General features: G+C 48.2%; 1 protein-coding gene across 1 annotated transcript in view; it reads right to left on the bottom strand.

The window, feature by feature from the left end:
* The window catches only part of ABAT (4-aminobutyrate aminotransferase), an 87237-nt gene that overhangs the window by 33586 nt on the left and 35178 nt on the right, over positions 1 to 18473 (bottom strand). Inside the window, exon 2 of the mRNA XM_060031722.2 lies at positions 5104 to 5218. Within this exon, the coding sequence (XP_059887705.1) occupies positions 5104 to 5173 (70 nt within the window). The 5' untranslated portion in view covers positions 5174 to 5218. The remainder of the gene's footprint in view (positions 1 to 5103; positions 5219 to 18473) is intronic.

Below are 18473 nucleotides of genomic sequence, written 5' to 3'. Positions count from 1 at the left end.
CGGCTTCCTATTCCTTTCGAGTGAGCAATCTCAGTGTTTAGGATTCATCCCAAGAAAATAACGGGACCAGTGCACAAAGATATAGGTTAAAAATATTGGGACTTCCCTGGCGGTCCCGTGGTTAATACTCCGTGCTTCCACTGCAGGGGGCATGGGTTTGATCCCTGGTCGAGGAACTAAGATCCCGCATACAGCACAGGGAGGCCAAAAGAAAAAACCCAAAAACACACAAAAAATATTTGTCATAGTATTGTTTCTAACAACAACAAAGAGGAAACAACCTAAATGTCCAACAATGGAGAGTTGCTGAATAGAATATGCCACATTCTACCATTTCACAGACAGCGGAATACTGGCAATATTATGTACCCATTATAAAAATTATCCAAATTTTGTAAAAAATTTAATCTATATCCATATGTATATATAGACCTGAGTTTCTCCGTCTCGGGCCTATTGACACTGTGGGCTGTATCTTCTCTGCTGTGGGAGATTGCCCTGGGCACTGCAGGATGTTTAACAGCCTCCCTGGCCTCCACCCACTAGATGCCAGTAGCACCCACCCAGGAGTTGTGCCCCTAGTTGCATCGATCAAAAATCATCCAGGAGAGAATAAGCAAATGTCTAAATTCAGGTGGTCCTCACTTATAGATTTTTTTGGTTAAAAAATATTTGGGGCACAAGTGATTTGCTTGAAACTGATTTCACATTTTTTGCATAGTAATAAACTTGTAGAGGGTTAAATAAACTTGAGTTCCCAGGCTAACCTCACAGAACTTTTTAGCTCAGCATCTTGCTGAAATGAAGGGTAGTTTCAATTCCAAGTCTCACTGATCGCTAAGCAAAAGACGGCTGTGCGGAATCCAAGATAAGTGTGTAATGATTTATAATCAGTAACCCCTAGAAATCCTTTTAATGTCCCTGTTCATCTTTCATCTTCCTGGCACATATTTGGTGGTTGGCAAACGTGAGTTCCTCTTACACGGGTTGCCATACTTGCATCAAACTAGGGAATCTCTAGATGCTTCATATAAATCGTATGTGTGATCTTATTTTATCTTTCCACAACCCTGAGGGGTAGGTCGTTATTGTTTGCATTACATAGGAAAGGAAACTAACACTAAAACATGCTAGCATCTCTCTCTGTTTTCTCTCTCTCTGTGTCACACACACACACACACACACACACACACAAACACACACAACTTGCCAAACTATAAAAAGCCATGATATTAGAAAACATATTTAAATTCATTCTTAATTTTTCATAATTGCTTTGAATATCAAAGAAGGTTTCTGAATTAATTATGCAATAAAGTGTAGCCCTTTGAACGTAAAATCCAGTTAAAATCCAAAACTACCCTTATTTTGAGGCATGAAGGTACCAGCTTTTATTATCTTTTGTTTGATCTTACACTGAAAAGGGAATTACCATTTATTCCATTAGCAGAGAGTTAAAGGTCATGGAACACACTGATGACTTCTAAGAAAACTGTAAACTCTTTCTCTCTTCCAGAGCTCAGGGTTACTGGTCAAGACTGAGTCCAGCTAGACCTGCATTCAACAGGGATGCCTATTTGGATAAAAAGAGCTCTTAACCAGTGCTGGTCTTGCTTTGTCTCCAGCAAAGGGGGAAAGTGAAAAATTTGTAAGTAGTAAGTTGCCCTCTCATGAGGATACACAAGTCCTCCCTTCCTTTCTCCAGAAAATGTCTTGACATCGCATTGTAGGAATCAGACTTCTTGGGGGTTGGAAAGCAGGAATACCAGGAATGGAGGGAGTTAGCAGTAGGACCTGCAGCTGAAAGGATCCTGATGACAGGGAGCGTGTGGGGTCATGTGGAGTCACGGTTATGAAGATGCCAAGACCATGAGTAAACAGGACTGGGAGGTGGGGTTGGGGTAGGAGCTAGGAGAGGCAGTGGATAGAGGGGAAGGATGCTTCCACTGGGAGCAGAGATCAATGGGGCATGAGGCGGGGAGGCCATGGCCAGGTGCAAGGCGGATGGGTCTGGGTCAAGAACTGTACTGGTTCCTACCATGTGCCAAGTCTTTGTGGGTGTGGATGGAAGAGGGCCAAAACCTCTGGGCAGAAATCCTGAAAATCAGAGTCTGGTGAGTTTTTTGGCAACTGTGCTATCGGAAAAAGGAAGATGGGGAAGCTAACACAGTTTCAGTCCCTACTTTGTGCTAGACAGGCCCTACCTAGGCAAACGCTCACCTCTTGTTTTAATTAATCCACAAACTTTTTGTGAGATGATGTTGTCCCCATTTTACAGATGAGGATCAGAGAGGTTAAGCAACTTTCCTGAGGTCACACAGCTAGTGAGTTGCAAGGCCAGAACCTAAATCCAGAATACTTGTGCTTTTCCCACTATATCTCAATTTTGATTTTTTGTAGAGGAAAGTAACCAAATACCAATATGATAAATTTTCTCTTGATGATATATAATGCCATAAACCACAAAAAAAAAAAGAACAAGATTTAAATTGTCAAGGAAGCCTTTTCTGGGATCGCTTATACCAAGTTGCATGAGTAGATGTCCATTTATTGAGCACTAATGGTGAACATACCAGGCATTATTCTGAGCAATTTACATGGATTACTGCAAGTAACGCTCACAACCCCCTAGGTGGTAAACGTTATTATGATTCTCATGTTAAAGAAGACACTAAAGCTCAGAAACGTCAATTAATTTGCCCAAAGTCACACGTCTGTTGAGTGGCTAAGCTGGAAATCTGTCCGCTGGACCTCTCCTTTCCCAGATACTGTGACTGTAACTGATGTGTCTTCCATTTCATCTAGTGTGGGTCTTTCAAATGAAACGTTTGCAGCAAAACGACTCACTTCCCCCAGAGGCAAATTACTATCAAAAGTACAAGGAAGCCAAAAAATGTTTGCATTAATATTGAATGATCCAGCTTTTTCATTCATGAATAAAGCAGCACTACGCCCAGAAGCCAGGGGTGTGCCCTGACGCACAAGACCAGGCACAGCGGGTACATCCAGCCCAGCCCTCTGTGGCCATGCCAATCCACACAGTCATTTTTTAACTCTAAACTGTAAAAGCAGCCATCCAATGTTTTTAACGTCCTCTTAGTCTTCTGCTGAGAGTAATAAATGAATGTCATTTTCCCAAATAGCGAGGGTTCTGTATGTGAGCCTGGCCAAAATCAAGGTCACGTTCCACTGGAGTTGTTTGCTCTGCTTTTGTTTAAAAACAAAACAACATACCTTATCCCTCCCCTCCACTGTCCACCCCACTTACTCTTAACTAGGAAAATATCAGTAAGCAACAATGAAAAAACAAACACGTCTAATTTCACCACCCTGAGAGAACCATTTTGCTGTCTGGTCTCCGGGTCTCTGTGCTCTACCTGCTGATATAAGATTACAAACGCTTTGCATGATGCCATTGGGAACACTGCCTCAGGCCATGAACTATCAGCATGTTTAATGGCTTTGCAGTGATCCAGTGGGTGGAGGCACTGCACGGAAGCATCTGAACACAGTGAGCGTGGTAGCAGCCTGTGGCTCCCCACTTGGGCACCCACTTCTCTCCCTCACCCTGAGGAAGCAGCTGCCGTGTTGTGAGCTGCTGCATGAAGACATCCACGTAGCACTGAAGCCAGCCACAGCCACGTGACTGAGCTTGAGGGTGGATCCCCGGCTCCCCCGATGAACCTTCACACAGGACCACAGCCCTGGTACCAGCTCAGCTGTGCCTCATGAGAGACCTGGACCCAGAGCATCCACCAAGCCTTGGATTCATAATCCACAAAAACTGTGAGATAATAAACGTGCATTATTTTAACCTCTTAAGTTTGCAGGTATTTGTTATATCACAATAGATAATTAATATGTAGTTAAGGGTGTGGGTCCTGGGGCAACCTGGCTCGGCTCAAAGCCTGGCTCAGTCACTGGCAGGCTCTGAGACTCTGGGAAACTTACATAACCTCTCTGAGTCTCAGTTTGGTTCAGAGCAACGTACCAAGGTCAGTTCCTCAGTTGTGACAAACGCATCCTGGTGATGTAAGATGCTAACACTGGGGAAAACTAGGTGAGGAGCATATGGGATCTCTTTGTACTGCCTCTGCAATTTCTCTGCATACCTAAAATATTCCAAAAGAAAATGTTTATTTAAAAATAAAACCTGTGGGAGAGGAGAGAACATTCCTGCTTTTTATCGCACTCAGGATATAAACACCTGCAACATTCAACATGCAAATCAAGGCCTCGGCAAACAATTTGTCTTCAGAAGGCAGACAGGACTGACAATAAGAAGGGGACATTGTGACAGCAAGCACGGCGCTCTGAAAACTGGGGACAGCCTGGAGGGGCTGGCGTCCAAAGGAGGCTACTGCAAGCCTCCCTCTCCCAGAGCTGCTGGGAGGCACGTGGGGGAGTGGTGATGATAACCCAGTGTCTGGAGCCGGACTGACTTGCATTCAAGGGGCTGTGTGACTTTGCTTCTTGAGCCTCAGTTTTCTCATCTGTAAAATGGGATTCACCCTTTCCTTCCTCATTAGACTATAGGGAGGGAGGTCTCCTGAGATCACGCGGGCAGGGTGCTCACTGGGCTACACTGAACTCAGCGAGACAGAGAGAAGTAGAAGCATCTGAGAGAGACCACGGCGGCAGAATGAGCCAGTGCTGTTGGCCGGTTAGGTGCAGGGTGAGTGGAGGTGAGGGAGAGGGTGGGGTGGACATTCCTGGGATGGGGCCTCCCACCCAGTGCCCTTGAAGCTTTCAGGTGAATTGCAAGGACTTCTGTAGTTTTCTTGTTTCTCCGCAGTAAACCCAGCTATGTTTTCTCCAGCAATCCCTATGCAGCCAGCTGGGCCTTCTGGCTGCTGGGACCACCACCTCCGTGCCAGCAGAGTGGCTCCAGGATGGATCAGCTCCCTGACCACTGCAGAGCTGTCCACCCGGGGACAGGAACACATGGTGGAGATGGGAGGTGTGGCGATGGGGACAGTTTTATGGGGGTGGGTGGGACAGTGGATCCCTTTAACCCCAAGGACTTTTTCAGACCCCGAATTCCTAGTCTGGATTGTGTCTTCCATTAGGGCCAGTTCTTGCCGAGAACTCCCTAGGGCTTACCGGGCACCAGCAGGCGGTAGTTGTGCTGGAAGCTGCAGGCCAGCCGCCGGGTGAGCAACATGGAGGCCATGGTCACCTCCACCGGCAACAGAGACCCCCGTCACACGCTCCTGCCCTGAAAGAAAACAGAAGCACAGAGTCACGCCAACCAAGACCACACCCTTGCTGGCCAAGTATCCTACTCCCCACAATTTCCCCACACAGTGGAGAAGGTTCTTCTAATATGAAATCCTTTGCTTTTATACAGAATATAAACTTTTTTTTTGTTTTTGTTTTGGTGGTACGTGGGCCTCTCACTGTTGCGGCCTCTCCGGATGCACAGGCTCAGTGGCCACGGCTCACGGGCCCAGCCACTCCGCGGCATGTGTGATTTTCCTGGACCGGGACACGAACCCGTGTCCCCTGCATCGGCAGGCGGACTCTCAACCACTGCGCCACCAGGGAAGCCCTAAACTTTTTTAAAAAATAAATTTATTTTATTTATTTTTGGCTGCGTTGGGTCATTGCTGCGTGTGGCCTTTCTCTAGTTGCGGTGAGCAGGGGCTACTCTTTGTTTTGGTGCACGGGCTTCTCATTGCGGTGTTTTCTCTTGTTGCGGAGCACGGGCTCTAGTCATGCGGGCTTCAGTAGTTGTGGCACGCGGGCTAAGTAGTTGTGGCTCACAGGCTGTAGACTGCAGGCTCAGTAGTTGTGGCGCATGGGCTTAGTTGCTCCACGGCATGTGGGATCTTCCCGGACCAGGGATTGAACCCGTGTCCCCTGCATTGGCAAGTGGATTCTCAACCACTGCGCCACCAGGGAAGCCCAGAATATAAACTTTAAAAAAAAACCTTTTTGACCGCCTGACTTGCAGGATCTTAGTTCCTGGACCAGGGATTGAACCCAGGCCACAGCAGTGAAAGCTTCGAGACCTAACCACTGGACCTCCAGGGAATTCCCCAGAATATACACTTTAAATCAAAGCCTGTTCCCATGTTTTCATTTGACCTTGTAGCCAGGTAGGATTATTATGCCCATTTTCTAGATGGAAAAACAAAGAGAGGGGACAGAGTTGGCTTGAGAGCTCTCTGTAGGTGAGCTGGCAAGCTCAGGGCATCGTCCACCTGGGATAAGCAAGGCAGGCCTGTGTTCTACACGATGGAAAGACCCAGACGGACGAAACTTCACAGCAGACGTCATGATGACTGCTCAATGTGGGAAGTGGGGAGCTCCCTCTGCCCTGTTCACATACAGAATATCGGTGGTTGGGAATCCCGCAGATCCAGAGGCGTATCCGGTGGCCCATTTTGGGGGTTGTACTTCTCCCGAGTTTGTTCTGGACTGAGAGGGGTCCCTGGAATGTGGGATTTTCAGTTTTGAAACTGGAACAGGCCCAGAGCCCAGTGGATAGTTACTCTACGCAGCCCCAGGGAGTCAGGGTTCCCAGCTCCGACTTTACAGGTGTGTTGGTTGATTCTCTCCAGATTGCTCCTAAGCCCTGATCCCAAATCCCGGCACCTAGCTCTGTTAGTTGCCTTTGCACTGTGGGCCTGGAGCAAAGCCTCCCTCCCGCATTGTTTATCTGCTTCTTCTTATCACCTCTCCCCGCTCCATCCCCCTCTCCCCAGGCCACCATTCAAACGTACTCCTGTGCATCTTTTCGTTTGTGGGTCTTCTCACTAAATACATGCTTTGTTACTTGGTACATGTATTTTCCTTGCGTACCTACAATACTGGGTATAGACCTGTATTGTTTCTCAGAACAACGACGGAAGCATTCGCTTCTCATTATTACTGTTTCCCGAGTCCTTTCTACATGCTGCCCACTGTGCTAAGCACTTTACATACAGTATTATTAACATTTATTATTATTATTAACACCCACAACAATGCTATATCACACCCTTTTTACAGATGAGGAAACTGAGGTACATAGATGTTAATGGTGGATCTGAAAACAGAACTCAGCTGTCTGAGTCCAGGGTCAGCAAATGTCACCATTCACCATTCTCAGAAACTTCTCCCTCCATCTACAGGGGTGTAGACATGGCAGCCAGGTCTGTTCTGTGTGACCCAGCCCCACTGGTCATACCTGACTGGTCCCGGCTGGGCCAGAGTCCTGGGAGCTGTTGGGTCAGCCACTATCTACCTTGTAAGAGGAGCTGGCGTTCAAACAGGGTCTTTTGTTTAATTAATTAATAATTTGGCTGCGCTGGGTCTTAGTTGCGGCCTGCGGGATCTTCGTTGCGGCGTGCGGGATCTACTTCCCTGACCAGGGATCGAACCCAGGCCCCATGCATTGGGAGCAGAGTCTTAACCACTGGACCACCAGGGAAGTCCCCCAACAGGGTCTTTTCATGGAGAAGAATGTGGCTTGTGCACTAGAGAGAAGCAGCCACAGGAGAGAGAAAGTGGGTCCGGCATGTGGGGGACTCCCTGGTTCCATCTCAAGCCTGCAGCTCAGCTCGGCCATGAGTGCAGCACCCACTTCTGAACCTGTTGGGGGACCTGAGTTACCTTCCCGGGGGGTGAGTGGGTGGGGGCAGGGGAGAGCCAGGAGCGTTATGCTCAAAGATGTCCCTCCACATGGGAGGAAACATCAGGAGTGAGGGAAAAGTGTTCCCATCCTAATAGTGCCTTGGTAAGAAAGTTCAGAAAGCCTCCCCCTTCCCCCACTTTTCGGGGCTTGCTTGCATTACTTTGAATGGATTTCTGTTGCTTGCAAACAGAATCCTAGCTAACAGCATGGTTAGAGGGTCAGAGCCCCAAATTTTGGGAGTGCACTGGGAATAATAATGCCTCTTCTGGGACTTCCCCGGTGGTCCAGTGATTTAGACTCCGTGCTTCCACTGCAGGGGGGGCAGGTTCGATCCCTGGTCAGGGAACTAAGATCTCACATGCCACACGGCACAGCCAATAAAAGAAAAAGAAAATGATAAACAAAACCATAATAATGCTGCTTCTACTCTGCACTGCAGGTGGAGCAAGGCCCTGCAGGGTGGCTAAGGATGAAGTCTTCTGGGCGGCAAACCTTCTCTGCCCAGTGGGGGATCGGGATTCCTCCAGGGTGGAAGTGACTGTTCTGAAGGGTGCTTTATTCCCCTCAATCTGCTCAACCAGCAGTAGTGTATCTCTCCGTTTCAGAGACGACGAGATGGAAGCTCGGAGGAGTTATGGTATTTGGATTTGGTCATAGGATTGCTTCGGACTGCCTGACCCCAAACCCTTCATTACAACATCGATTAAGTCAGTGAATAACAAAACACCTACTGTAGAAGCAATGGGGCTTGATGAATACAAATGATCTAGTTCAGAGGGGAAATTTTATGGCTTTTCACCCGAGAAAATATTATTGAGAAAAGCATGGGCTTGGAAGGTGCGACCTTAAATTAACTGAGAAACCAGACTCTTTCCTTGATAATTCAATGGATATTTGATCTATTCCAGAACAGCCAACTCAATGCAAGCCTGTTAATTTTTAGCAGCCTGGTAACTAGGTAGAAAGAGTAGTTGCTGTCCCTCATTTAAGAGCATTGGTCTCAAACGGGAGCACTTAAGACTCCACACAGTTCAATTTCCAGTAGACGTGTTTTTGAAAATGCTAGATGTGTTTTTGAAAATGCGAGAATCTCGGAGAGCTAGCATATTAACATTTGAATGCTCTGCAAAAGTGAAAGTCACATCTATACACTTTCAATTACAAAATGTCACACTGGGAAATATATCTCAGTGGTATTTCAGTGGCCCGCAGTTGAAACTGACCTTATAACGAAACCTGATCTCTATCAGACGTTAGTTCTTAGCACAATATATTTCCAACAATCAGAAGAATTAATGTCATTCATCCACTGTCCCTGGCCCACTAATTCAATCAACAAAATTAATTAGGCACCTGTTTCAGGCAAGGCACTGCATTATTTAGGCATAGGAGAAAACGAAGATGGATAAAATGCTCCTCTCTTTCTGAAGCTCATAATTTAGTGTCAGAGGAATGAAGGGGGAAAAAATGGGAGAATTTAATGTACTAGCTGCTTTACGCATCATGTTGATAAATTCTTAAAATAACCTGGCAGGATATGCAGGTGAAAAAATTTCCAGTTCACTGTCAACAACTAATTCTGTATAAGACAGAATGGAACCCTGCCTTTTGCTGGTATAAGCAAGGTACCATGGGAACAGAGAAATTAATTCTGGGTTGGGGGGAGTGCTGCCCCTTGAAAGACTGCAAGATTTCAGAAGTCACAGAAGAAAGGGGAGGTAAGGCCTGAGCTAATGCTCGGAGGCATGAAAGGACATGGAATGGCCAAGGATTCAAGCAAGAAATCACAGAGTGGTGGAAGGGAAGATGAGGGGCAGAAACAGCTGATCGCCAGATGGAACCCTCTGGAGACCCTCTCAAGGAGGGAGGGTGCCAGCTGCTCGTCTTATCCGGAAGGATCCTGTTCAGTCAAGTCCCAGAGGACAGGGAGGGAATGAGTACTCAGCATGTCAATGAGATGCTGGGGTCATCGTTGAGCTGGGGAGGGGGGCTTGCTGGGGTGAGCTGAGTGGAGGGCACCAACCAGGGTGGGAGATGATGGTGAGGAAGCAGCCAGGGACCAGCTCCTAAACCCTCAGCCTTAGAGATGGTGGTTTAAGAATTATGCCTTCCTCAAAATGTTAAACGTAGGATGACTATATGGCCCAGCAATTCCACTCCCAAAAGAACTGAAAATAGGAATAAATACATAAACATGCATGTTCACAGCAGCACCATTCACAATCATCAGAAGCTGGAAACAACCCACTGTCCATCAATGGACGAGCAGATGAACACCATGCGGTCTGTCTATACCAGGGAGTATTATTCGCCATGAAAAGGAAAGAAGCACCGATACAACATGGATGAACCTCAAAGACATTATGGTAAATGCAAGAATCCAGACGTCAAAGGTCACATATTGTACGATTCTGTTTATATATAAAACTTCAAGAATAGGTAAATCTAAAGAGATAGAACTTAGATCAGTGGTTGCCAGGGGCTGGGAAGAGAGGATAGTGGGAGTGACTATGAATGGCCCCGGGGTTTCTATTTTGGGTGATGAAAAATTTTGGAACTAGATAGGGGTGATGGTTGTACGACATTGTGAATGTATTAAAAGGCACAGAATTGTTCACTGAAGATGGTTGATAGTTAATTTTGTTATGTGAATTTGACCTCAATAAGAAAGAGAATTGTTGAGTGATCCCTCCTCTTTCACAGAGGGGAGAGAGAGGACCAGAAAAGGGCATAGAGGGGAATGACACATCCTGATCATAGAGGCCTGCGTTTGAATTCCTGCCGCTACAGGCTGTGTGATCCCAAGTTGTCATTTGGCCCATCTGCTTCATTCATTCACTTAGCAGGTGTCCCTGTGCCCCTGTGATACGCCAGGCACCGTGCATAGGCACTCTGATGAAATGCAGAGCAAGACCCAGCTTTAAAAGAGCTGTGATAGATTAGTGATGTCTGTCACGTGCACTGTAATAGTGCAGTCGTTGATTCTAGAGCTCTGTGGTCTGAGATCCCTGGAGGTTTCTGGGGTCACTGAGGAAAGAGGACAGCCTACAGGCAGACTCTCCCTGCAGACTCACTCTGGGGCCCCTCAGATGCAAGTCAGTCACAGGAGGGGCTCCCTTTCCCGGGCGGAGACCCCAAAGCAGCAACAGTGACAGCAGACAGCTGGGTGCCCAGGGGTCTTGCTGGGGGCCAGTCATGCCCGTCTCTCACCTGGCAGGGCAATGATGCCCTCAGGGGGTTCCTGGCTTTCTCTCTTCCTCTCCTTCTGTTTTCTAATTGGTTTCTGACCTTTTTAAAGGACAATTCATCTCACATCACTCTCCTGCCTAAAACCCTCCAATCACACTTAGAAAAATGCAAACCCCGAGAGAGTGGGGATGGAGTTTTTCCTGTTCACCAGGTACCCGGAGCTCAGCACAGCTCCCGGACTCATCGCATTCGAGCTGTGAAAGGCAGACATTCCCACATACCTTTTAAGGTAGATCATATTTAAAATTAGCGAGCAGGTCTGAAATTTGTGTTAAAAAAACAATTTAACGATAACATTCCCCTCCCCTCAAATCTAAAGTCACTGTGTCACTGACTGTCCACCACAGCCCTTGTTTGGCTCGGGCACAGAAGACACATCACTCTCCTGGCCTCGGTTTCCTCGTGTGTAAAATGTAGGTGTTGGATCATATGGTTTCTAAGGCCCCTTCTGACCCCGAGAAGCATGTGGCGAGCAGTTTGCTCAGAATACCTGGCAGCACTACTCCCCACCTCCACTCTTACCCCAGAAGGGGTCCCAGCATCACCCTGTTCCTCCCGCTATGCCCTCTGCCATCTGTGGCACATCTGGAAAAAGGAGGAGGTGACCTGAAGGATCCCGGGCCTGAGGGCGAACTTTCTGAGCACTGGCACACCCTGAGGCTTGTGGCCAAGGCGGGGCTGGAGAAATCCCAGACTCTGAATGGAAACAAGCTGGTTGCAGGCACCCCTGGTCCCTAAAATCCCGTCTCCCTCTGTGTTTTCCAAACCTCTTCCCAGCATACTACTTCTCCCTCACATTCTTAATCTCGTACAACATGTATTTACTTAACGTACTTCTTGAAATCAACTTGCTTTATATCTTTTTTTTTTAACTTTTTGTTTGTGCCGAGAGTCACCTGGGATCTTAGTTCCCCGACCAGGGATCAAACCCGCGCCCCATGCTTTGGAAGCTCCGGGTCTTAACCACTGGACTGTCAGGGAAGCCCAGAAATCAACTTGCTTTCTAAACTTTATAAAGCTATTTTCCTACAACCCTTACTAATCACTCCCCAGCCCCTTTTCCTCAAAGTTTCATCTGGGGCAAATAAAGGTGATGGGGGAAAGAATGTAAGAAAATCAAGACAGGTTGTTAAATTAAAAGCTGGATGCAGTTGACTACCCAAGGTTTCCAGCCTCGGCCAGGCCCCCTATTTTTGCTGGCATGGAGACCACCAGCTCTTAGACAGGTGTTAAAGGAGGACAGGGACTTTTCTCCTTGACAGAACCTAAAGAGAAATTTCAATCAATCAATAAATTAGACAGAATAGGAACCATCAGAGTACGCGGCAGATGGGGGCGATCTTTGTTTCAGACACCCAGAGCCCCTACAATAAATGCTGTTTCTTACTGTGCGTTTCAGTCAAAACAAGTTGAAACCCTTGGGTTTCCACCCACTGCTCCCTATCCCTTTTCCTCTAATTAAAATGCTAATTAGTTCTCTCTGCTCCCTCTTATCTGCCTGGTGCAACTGAAGGGTGGGCAGGGCTGGGAGAAAGCAATGTGTTTAAATCAATAGGGGGAGAGGAATTCAGGTGAACGGGGCGGGGGGGGGGGGGGGGGGGCGGGGAACCTTCCCAATTTGCTTTGGTGGGAGAATAAAAAGTCAAAAGTACTGGTTGCTGGATTTTTTTTTTAACATCTTTATTGGAGTATAATTGCTTTACAATGTTGTGTTAGTTTCTGCTGTATAACAAACTGAATCAGCTATATGTATACATATATCACCATATCCCCTCCCTTGCTGTTTAAGGCTCACCTACTGTGTGCCCTGTATCTTCTATACTACTTTTCGTATCCACCTCAGGTGACAGGCTCAGAGGTGAATGGCTTCCCAAGCTCAAAAGCCAGTGATTTTGGGGTCTCAGAAGCCAGTGATTCTTCCCCATGCTGCTCGTGAGAATCAGGGGAGCTCTCCACCTACGACGCCCACCCCCCACCCCCGCCCTGGGCACACCCACGGATCTGACCTGGGCATTGGTGAAGCTCCCGAGGCAGGGTTGGAACCACATTCCTAAGGGGTAAACGGTGGACCCTGCACTTGACCCAGGTCTGCATGGCCCCCAAATCCTTGGAAATGGTTTCCGACTTTGAAAGTTAAACATCCCAAAGATGAAAAAGAAGAGAAAGAAGAAGATCAAGGTGGCACTTTGGGGAGGTGGTATGCAGGGTGTTTGATGTGAAACCAGCCTCTTTTGCCTTCTGTGTGACCTTGGGCACCTTAAGTAACCTCTCTGTGCTTCAGTTTCCTCCTCTGTAAAATGGGGACAATACCAATCGCACCTAACTCATGCGCTAGCAGAGGGTGAACTGAGACCTGGGACTCGGGTCCCTGCTGTATCCCCAGCCCCAGTGCCCGGCTGAGAACAATCACTGAATAAATAATAAACACTCCAGAACCATCCTACGAAGATGGACTCATCTCTCCACCATGCTGCCTCTCAGGCCCTATGAACACCAAATCTTTGCACGTGTCATTAGCTAGAGATAGAAGCCCCAGACCTCTCTGAGGCCCTGAAGATGCTCTTTCTCATTCTTCTATCTGCTCTAGGGACAGAGACAAAGGGGCTGGCAGAGGCTGGGGACATTCCTTTCCCATCTGCAGCCCTAGCCGTCGGCTTTTCTGCAGACTCAATGGGGACACAATGACACGTTCAGCTAAGTGGGCCTCCATTGTCAAGGCCAGGGGTCGTCATGGCAACCAATAAAGCCAGAGGCCGGGCCTTTACAGATGGCTAACAGGGCCCCATTCATGGGCCTGTGACGGTGGCCTTGGGACAGAAGGTTTCATCTCAGACCTGGCTTCCCTCCTCCGGCCCCGACTCCTGTGACTCCTCCTCCCTGGTTTTCTCTGCAAAATAGACCCCAGCCCTCCCACCCTGCACTCATGATTTCCTTTAAGAACCTGCCTCGTGGAGCATGATACTATCATCAGTGGCTTGTATCAGGAGAGAGGAATATTGTTCTTAGAAACAGGCAAGTGTTGACTCCTAAGACAGACTAAGGGTTCATTTGAGAAAGTAACGTGAGCCAGAAATTGGGCCCAAATGTGCTGTCTATTAGCTTGATGACTCTGGGCAAGTTGCTCAACTAGGGAATTCCCTGGCAGTCTAGTGGTTAGGACTCTGCGCTCTCACTGCCGAGGGCCCAGGTGAGTGCCTGGGGTTCAATTCCTGGTCGGGGAACTAAGATCCCACAAGCCGTGTGGCATGGCCAAAAAAAAAGTCGCTCAGGACTTCCCTGGTGGCACAGTGGTTAAGAATCTGCCTGCCAATGCAGGGGACATGGGTTCAAGTCCTGGTCCAGGAAGATCCCACACGCCGCAGAGCAACTAAGCCTGTGCACCACAACTACTGAGCCTGCGCTCTAGAGCCCAGGAGCCACAACTACTGAGCCCGCGTGCTGCAACTACTGAAGCCCACGCACCTGGAGCCTGTGTTCCGTGACAAAAGAAGCCACTGCAATGAGAAGCCTGCACACTGCAACGAAGAGTAGCCCCCGCTCACTGCAACTAGAGAAAGCCCACATGCAGCAACGAAGGCCCAACACAGCTAAAAATTAATTAATTAATTAATTAAAAGAAAACCATTGCTCAGCTCGCCAGGGCCTCAGTTTTCTCATCTGTAAAGTGGGAAGAATAAAACCTACCCATGTGGTCACGAGGCACAGAATTTGGTTCCGGCCAACTGAAGCCGACACACAAGATGTAGAAGAGAAGGCTCCCCGCAGGCCATGTTCTCAGTTTCCAAAGACCCCTCCTCTGCAGGGAAGGTATTTCTTCTACAGCCTCAAGTGCTGGGAGGGACCATTTGCACGTGCAAATCTCTAGCTCTGCTTGAGCCTGAACATCCAGCTTCCACGAGACAGAAGCTGGTCTGCCCCAACATCTCCCATCCTCAGGCTCCTGTCTCCCAGTTCACCTGCCTGCCCCAGCCCGCCAGGCTCCATCAGGAAGCATAAGGTGAACTTAAATCATGCATGCAGGCAGCATGAACAGGGCATCACTAGAACAGAGTGAAGGGAGGAAAGAACAGACAAGGCTTCAAGTCCAAGTCCTCTGAATGGGAGAGACACAGGCTTTATTCTGGGGGCAGGAAACAGGTGTAAAGACGCATCCTGGAATGGCTGGGCTAGTTTTGGATTTCCAACCCCACAAGGGAGCAGGAGTGAGAAAGCAGAATCTGGGCTGGGAAGGATGCTGTGCCAGCACTGAAGAAGCTGACCCAGGCCAACGTACGCGAGTCTGCTCAACTTCACAAATGTTTACGGGGCGCCTGCACTGAGCCAGCACGTGCTGCAGGGCGAGCACATGCCCTGCTCTGTCCTCAGGATCCAGTGTTCCCAAGCGGGGGGCCAACAAGCAACAGATAAGGTCAGTGTGATGAGAGGAGACGTGCTTCCTGTTTAGAGAAACCAAATCATTTTAAGGACTCCAGGAACTGCTAAGTATGCAAATACCACAGCGTATAACAAATGAGCCATTTATTTCCTTCCAGGTCTGCACCACAGGCGACTTGGAAGCACTTTTTTGGTGACTGGAGTTACAGTGTGTGCCCGACAGTATTCCTACGATCCCTTGGAAATATTTTAACTTTTCAGAAATTCAAAGGATCTTTCACTGATGCGTGATGCAGGGTCCGCTACAATTCAATGAACGAATCCCTCCTGTGCCAAGCGTTACCCACACTATCTCATCTACTCCTGGAAGGCAACTACTACTCTCCCATTTTTCAGGTGAGGGAATAGGCTCAGAGATGTTTTGCCACTTGCGCAAGGACACAAAGCTGGAGATAGTGGAGCTGTGTTAGAACCACGGCCCTCTGTGCTTGAAGACTAAGATCTGGGTATATTACCAGTTTGGTGGTTGTGATCCTTACCCAGAGAGCTCATCAATCAACAGAGACCAACATACATACACCTCCTTTACAGGGACAAAAAACTTCAACAGTTTCCACTGCTTGCAGCCTTCCTGAAGACCGTCATCTTTTCTTTTTCTTTTTTTGCCGCACCTTGCAGCATGTGAGATCTTAGTTCCCTGACCAGGGATCAAACACACGCCCCCTACACTGGAAGCATGAAGTCTTAACCACTGGACCGCCAGGGAAGTCCCAAGACCTTCATCTTTTAGCCACACACTCGTTTCCAACCTCAGCCCACACGTGGCACTTTCCCTAAACCCCAAAGCTTGTCCCACAGTCCCTTCCAGGGTGCAGAGGCCCAAATTCCACGAGGCGCCCCATCCCACCCTATGGCATGTAAGGTCCTTGGTGTGGAAGAAGCAGCATCTTTATGACTCCATGGCACTTAGGACAGCTCCAGGTAACAGAGAATGCTAACTGCATGTTTTAAACATCAATATGTGACCCAAGGGTTTGCCTACCTTTTCCTGCGTCCTAATTCTTCTAGCCAACGCTTTAAACATTTTGGTGCAGGAGAGACAGCGAAGGGGAGGGGAGGTCCAAAGATAGAGTCATGAAAAAGCAGCCGATTCGCCGCCTTCTGAGCCAATCAAGCAGGCTCACCCCTTGCTGTTGATGTGGCACAACGGCCATCAGTCATATGATCCTGGCCAAACAGTCAGGCCTTCTGGATGGCACTGTGTGTTGATTTCCAAGATCCTCATGCCAGCCTTACCCGCCCCCCCCCCACAAAGATCTAGCAGCATCTGAGACATCAAACGTAATCTGTCTGTTTAGGGAGTCTTCCCACGGGACCACAGAGGGCAGACGGCTGGAGCCCTTAACCCTACAGCTCACAATGCCTTGTTTAGCTTGTTTATTGAAAGGAGTGGGCCCCGGAGGACAACATATAGCACCAAAGAAAGAGCTGGGACATGAATCTGGGGAAGAAGGCTGATCACAGCTGCCGGTGATTATCAACACGTGAGGCTGGAGCATTGATCTAGCGCAAAACATCCATCACTTCCACGGTGTTTTGTCCACACAGAGCCAGATACGCAGAGTAAATAAAACTGGCATGGAATATTTCCTGGTTGGCATCCTCCCTGGAGGGGAAACCCACCCAGGTGCCCAAACCTCCCCGGGTTTCTCTCATCAACAGCGTTCTCTGCCTTCCCTCCTGTTGAGAAAAATGCCTCCATTTTATGGCTTTTTGATAGTTTTAGGAAAACAAACTTGCTAATTAAAAAAAGAAAATCTCTAAAATGATACTCCTTGAGACATGTACAAAACCCCCAGCCATCCTCCAGGCAAAAAGATAAGGCTTTCAGGAATGAGTTGAGGGCTTCCTATTGAAACCATCTTATTTTTTCACATTTAAAAAATGTGAAATGCCCCAACATTCCTTGGCTCCTTGCTACCCCCAGGATAAAGCCCAGCTGCTTGGCTGGGTACCCCCTGCCCCCAACCTGTATGTCCTGCCCTCTGGACGCTGACCTGTACATACTCTGCTCTTCGCTGCCTCCGGGTTTTCACTCACATGATCCTGTCTGTTGAAGTGTCCTTTCTGCCCCTCGTCCTGTGCATATTCCCTTACCTCTTGTGTACCTTTTCAGAGTGGCCACCTCCGGCCACCTACTCCAAGAAGCCTTCCTGCTTCTCAGTTCAGGGTTAGATGCCACTCATCTGTATTTCTCCAGCAATCTTTCCTTTTATTATTATTTTTTAAATATTTTAGGGGAATTCCCTGGCGGTCCAGTGGTTAGGACTCAGCGCTCTCATTGCTGGGGCCCGGGTTCAATCCCTGGTCGGGGAACTAAGATCTCACAAGCTGCGTAGCATGGCCAATAAATAAATAATTAAATTTCAAACACACAAGATGAATCTGACTCTACCTACCACCTTGTTCCAACTGTCAACATCTGTCATGTTTAGATTAGCCACAGATTTATACGCATATTCTTTTCCTGTTCACCTGTACTGTCTATCTGTTCACATCTCTGTCTCTGCCTTTAGCCTGTGAGATTCATGTATTCACTCATTCATTCACTCACGGGTCCACCAGCAGGCACCGCTATGTCCTGACAGCCTATGGCCTGAAGACACAACACTAAATCCTGAGGACCCAGGTGGGATGGTGGGACCAGACAGCAGAGTCCCTGCATTCTGTTCCGGCGGAAGAGACAGACAACAACTAAGTAAACAAGGAAGACAATTTCACATCGTGACAAGGGTCATCAGCAACACTTGACAGCCATCAACCCGCCTGTCCCATCACCTCCAGCACTGAGCACATGTCAGAGGCAGAGGAGGCCCAGCAAACATCTGTGTGCTCCCAGAGCTGGATGCTCTGAGCACAGGGTTCCACCGAGGCAGCCTGGGTTCTGCGGTCACTATGGCAACAGTCCTTCCCTTTCCACCCCCTTGGAAGGGGGCAGTGGATGTAGACCAGGATGACTGAGGATCCGCCCCAGCTGCTCAGGACTGAGATACAGCTCCCTCCACTCCCGCACCCGCTGGCCACCACAGTCTGCTCTCAGGATGACTTTTCAAGTGTGCGAACATCTGGTTCACAAAACCAAAAGGCCGAGTGAACTGATAAACACTCCCTACCTGGGTTCTTTCTTGATCACCCTGAAGAGTCACCCCCATAACGTCAAGGGTTGAAA

Source organism: Delphinus delphis, chromosome 15, assembly GCF_949987515.2.
Source record: "Delphinus delphis chromosome 15, mDelDel1.2, whole genome shotgun sequence".
In the NCBI taxonomy this organism is placed as follows: Eukaryota; Metazoa; Chordata; class Mammalia; order Artiodactyla; family Delphinidae; genus Delphinus; species Delphinus delphis.
Note: the sequence above shows the minus strand (reverse complement) of the source record. Positions and strands in the feature narration are given on the sequence as shown.